This window comes from Engraulis encrasicolus, chromosome 22 (assembly GCF_034702125.1).
Source record: "Engraulis encrasicolus isolate BLACKSEA-1 chromosome 22, IST_EnEncr_1.0, whole genome shotgun sequence".
NCBI lineage: Eukaryota > Metazoa > Chordata > Actinopteri > Clupeiformes > Engraulidae > Engraulis > Engraulis encrasicolus.
The window spans coordinates 48,002,488-48,007,487 of NC_085878.1; the positions used below are offsets into that span (position 1 = coordinate 48,002,488).

A 5,000-nucleotide genomic window follows, 5' to 3' on the forward strand; every position below is an offset into this window, starting at 1 on the left:
TGTGCGATTGTTCGTTTTGTGGGGAAAATAGGCGTAATAGAGATACTTTATTTCACCCAAAGGAAATTAAGCTGTTTAATAATTCAAGGTATTTAAATGGGTCTTTAGATGTTAGTCATGCCACGTAAAAAAAAATGATGATCGTCGTGAGCAAAACATGGCGCTGCTGTTATATTTTTAAAACCTGTACCGGAGGCAGCATTTATGGACTTGGCTTCCTTCAAATCCCATACAACGAAGTTCATAGAGTATGTTCTCAGTTAACATAGCAACCAAACCTACCCACAGACAAAAAATCTTAATGTAACATTAAAGGGGCAAAGTGCATTGGGAGCATGTACTGCGTATTTGGTAACACTTTACTTTACGGATCGCTAATAAGGTGTTAATTTCATACTAATTTCTCAGTAATTTCAGTCTAATTTTATGGTAATAACTGCTTGTTATTAGTAATAACAGCAAAATAACCATATGGTTTCCGGTGCAATTACACTATAATTTCTCATTAATAACAGCAAAAATAACCATACAGTTCCCAGTGCAATTATGCTGTAGTTTCTAGTTAATAGTAGGCTAATGGAAACAGCTACTGTGTCATCATAGTAGTTAGGTGGTAGGTATGCCAGTAACTAAACGGTATCAGCCGAAGTAGTTTCATACTAATTAGGCTACATCAGGGCCGTAATGTGCAATATTTCCTCTTCCTATGTTATTGCATAGAAACGACCACCCAAGCATCCTTGTATTCTGCTTAATTACCTTGTAAACAATTGAGTAGTTATATGGAAATAAGATAGAATCAGGGCCGTAAAATGCATTATCACCTATTCCACTCAATTTTATGGAAATTACATATTTTCATGGTCTTAAAATGTCTTATTTCCACTCAATTACTTAGTTATTATCATTTTTAATACAATATAGACTAGCCTACTATGAAGTGATTCAAGTACACAGACAAACACATTGTGTGCAAAACTTTATTTATTTTTCCAATCAGTTATGAGATTCATGGTCACTGATGTGAAGTTGTCAATCTGCCACCATCCAGAGGAAGTCCTGTGAACACAAACAAACAGAGAAGTCAACTGCAAGACCGGTTTCACCACGTTTATTTTTTTATGTTATCAATTCACCATCGCTAAATTTGCTTCTGAAATGCAGTACCATGTTAAATGCACGTTGTAAATCTTCCTCAGGCTGACAACATAGCTGATTTACAAAGGCAAACTCTAGCTAGCACCTAGCTTCAGTCATTGAAAACATGGTGGGCAGAGCTAGCTAGTGGTTTCCATTGTAAAGGTACTTCTGTATGCCGTTTCATTTCCAGAACAAACATAAACCTAACACTAACTCATAAAACATGTTTGCATAAGGCTAAAGTAATTCGACGATTGAAAGTGGATGAAATCAACATCAAGACCATTTTAGCTCACCTTGAAAGTTACCCTGGTTGCTGCCTGCGTGCGAAAGCACTGTGTGGTGCGTCTCAAACTCCACCCTTGTGTGTCAGGGTACTCAATTAAACAACGTCAGCGTCTCTGAGCCATACTGCAAGCAGAGCGGGCAGCGTACAACTAGAACGAGTGTGCTTGAAGTACAGAAGTATACTGATTGGGACGCTCCTGTTCTGCAGTAACCAAACTTTCGTTGCCTAGCAACAACAGGACTCGCCGCCACCGCGAGCTAGTTCAACTTCAGTGCAGCAGAGCCAGGCAAGGTAAGCGTCCTGACAACGAACTTTTAATGTAGTTCTAGCTTTAACCTGCTTTCATTTTGTCTCTGAGCATTGAAGGATTTTAACTGTATACATTGCAAACACGTCTTATCAGCCGTGTTTGTGCTGAAATGGCATAGCCTACAGAGGTACACGGAAACCACTAGTTCTAGCTAGCTCTGCCCACCATGTTTTCAATGACTGAAGCTAGGTGCTAGCTAGAGTTTGCCTTTGTAAATCAGCAACGATGTCAGCCTGAGGAAGATTTACAACGTGCATTTAACATGGTACTGCATTTCAGAAGCAAATTTAGCGATGGTGAATTGATAACATAAAAAATAAACGTGGTGAAACCGGTCTTGCAGTTGACTTCTCTGTTTGTTTGTTTGTGTTCACAGGACTTCCTCTGGATGGTGGCAGATTGACAACCTCACATCAGTGAACATGAATCTCATAACTGATTGGAAAAATAAATAAAGTTTTGCACACAATGTGTTTGTCTGTGTACTTGAATCACTTCATAGTAGGCTAGTCTATATTGTATTAAAAATGATAATAACTAAGTAATTGAGTGGAAATAAGAAATAAGACATTTTAAGACCATGAAAATATGTAGGCCTAATTTCCATAAAATTGAGTGGAATAGGTGATAATGCATTTTACGGCCCTGATTCTATCTTATTTCCATATAACTACTCAATTGTTTACAAGGTAATTAAGCAGAAATAATACAAGGATGCTTGGGTGGTCGTTTCTATGCAATAACATAGGAAGAGGAAATATTGCACATTACGGCCCTGATGTAGCCTAATTAGTATGAAACTACTTCGGCTGATACCGTTTAGTTACTGGCATACCTACCACCTAACTACTATGATGACACAGTAGCTGTTTCCATTAGCCTACTATTAACTAGAAACTACAGCATAATTGCACTGGAAACTGTATGGTTATTTTTGCTATTATTAATGATAAATTATAGTGTAATTGCACTGGAAACCATATGGTTATTTTGCTGTTATTACTAATAACAAGCAGTTATTACCATAAAATTAGACTGAAATTACTGAGAAATTAGTATGAAATTAACACCTTATTAGCGATCCGTAAAGTAAAGTGTTACCGCGTATTTCTATCTGTGGGATGTGTGCAAGAGAAAAAACGAGACATACACTACCTTATTGATCCACGTCTCGAATCCGCTCTCATCGATGGTAAGGAAGAGATCTGGGAAAGGGAAAAAAAGCAAGGAGAGAAGAAAAGAGAAGGGGAGAGAAGGGGAGAGAAGAGAAGACATCATCAGTCCTTCATTCACGCCGAGCTAATTAGGTGCTTTTGGTGGGAGACACAGTCAGGTGCCAGTCAAACATCTGCGAAAACGTTTTTGGAAAACGAGGGACAGAAAACGAGATGAATCACTCAATGATGCACCTGGGTTTGACTCATAAACTCACTCAGAGTGAAAATGAATACGATTTGTGTACTTGTAATACACACTGAACACATCGACAATCCAATCGATGGGAATGGACACAAGAAGTCAATGTCAGGCAGAGAGAAAATCAAACACCTGACAGACACAACTTGCATCATTCTCCCTTCCAGGCGCTTGCTGTTACACATCACAAAGTTCAAACACCACAGTTCACACACACACACGCACACACACACACACACAGTTCACACACACAGTTCACACACACAGTTCACACACACACAGTTCACACACACACAGTTCACACACACACACACACACACACACACACACACACACACACACACACACACACACACACACACACACAAACAGTTTGCACACAAACACAGTTTGCACAGTCACACACACACATTTTGCACACACTCGCACGCACACGCACACACACGCGCACACGCACGTGCACACGCACGCGCACACGCACGCGCACACGCACACACGCACACACTTCACACACGCACACGCACACACACACACACACAAACACACACGAACAGTTTGCACACGCACACAGTTTGCACAGTCACACACATACACATTTTGCACACACACGCACGCACACACACACACACACACACACACACAGTACACACACACACAGTGAGGGAATAACATAACGTTTTCAAGCCAACGTCTATGGAAACAAAAACACCCACTCTGCACACAGAGTTGTTTCTGGTGCATTTGTGACCTGCAGTGTAGCCCCAACTGAAACCAATTGAAAAAGGTGCAAAAAGGCCAGAGCATGGAAACAAAACCAACAGGTGGAAGGGGGTGTTATCTGCACTGAGAAAAAGAGTAGCTGAGAATGAAAAAAGATAAAACACTGACAGAAAAGAAAAGAGCTTGGGAGTGGGAGAATTAAAGTAACACTTCTCCACATTTTTCCCCCCAACCATAAAACGATACAGCCAGAATGATTTCAGTCTCTCTCAACTTCAAGTGCATTCACTGTATCCACAAAATTCCACAGGCAATCACTCTGATTTGTAGTTCAAATGAAATGGATTCCACTTCCAACATGTACTTTACTGAAGAGGGGAAAAAAGGCTTTTAATGTGGCTTTAAGACATGAGAGTGAAATAAAAAAAGAGGCTTGGGAGTAAGCAAGGACGAGAAGTGAGAATAAATGGGAAAAGACGTGATAGAAATCTGAACGTAATGTGACATTATATAACCTAGCCCTAACGTAAAGGGAGCGGAGCAAAAAACCTCAACCCTCCTTCAACTGACAAGTAGAACATCAGATAATAGATGATTAAGTTAAGTCCCTCTGTGTTTAATCAACAAGACGTAATATATGAGAACAGTCAATGACCTTAAACGACACTCTGGCTTCAAAGGGACACATTTACTAGTCGGTTTCACGTAGTAACAGCGCGCGCGCGCGTGTGTGTGTGTGTGTGTGTGTGTGTGTGTGTGTGTGTGTGTGTGTGTGTGTGTGTGTGTGTGTGTGTGTGTGTGTGTGTGTGTGCGCGCGCGCATGTTTAAATAATGTGCTGTGAACTCTGAATTGTCAGGTCAAATTAGGTCAACTCTGCGCTCAGTGAGGACATCAAAATCTCTCTCTAACACACACACACACACACACACACACACACACACACACACACACACACACACACACACACACACACACACACACACACACACACACACACACACACACACACACACACAAACACACAGGGCACGATAACTCGACACAGAAAATAGACAGCATCTTACAGTGTCTGACCAGCTGACTGACAGAAAACATCTGTAGAGAGAGGAATCCCCAATCCTGAC

General features: G+C 40.7%; 1 protein-coding gene across 1 annotated transcript in view; it reads right to left on the reverse strand.

The window, feature by feature from the left end:
- The window catches only part of itfg1 (integrin alpha FG-GAP repeat containing 1), a 252,316-nt gene that overhangs the window by 213,109 nt on the left and 34,207 nt on the right, over positions 1-5,000 (reverse strand). The window contains exon 7 of the mRNA XM_063188433.1: positions 2,895-2,944. Within this exon, the coding sequence (XP_063044503.1) occupies positions 2,895-2,944 (50 nt within the window). The remainder of the gene's footprint in view (positions 1-2,894; positions 2,945-5,000) is intronic.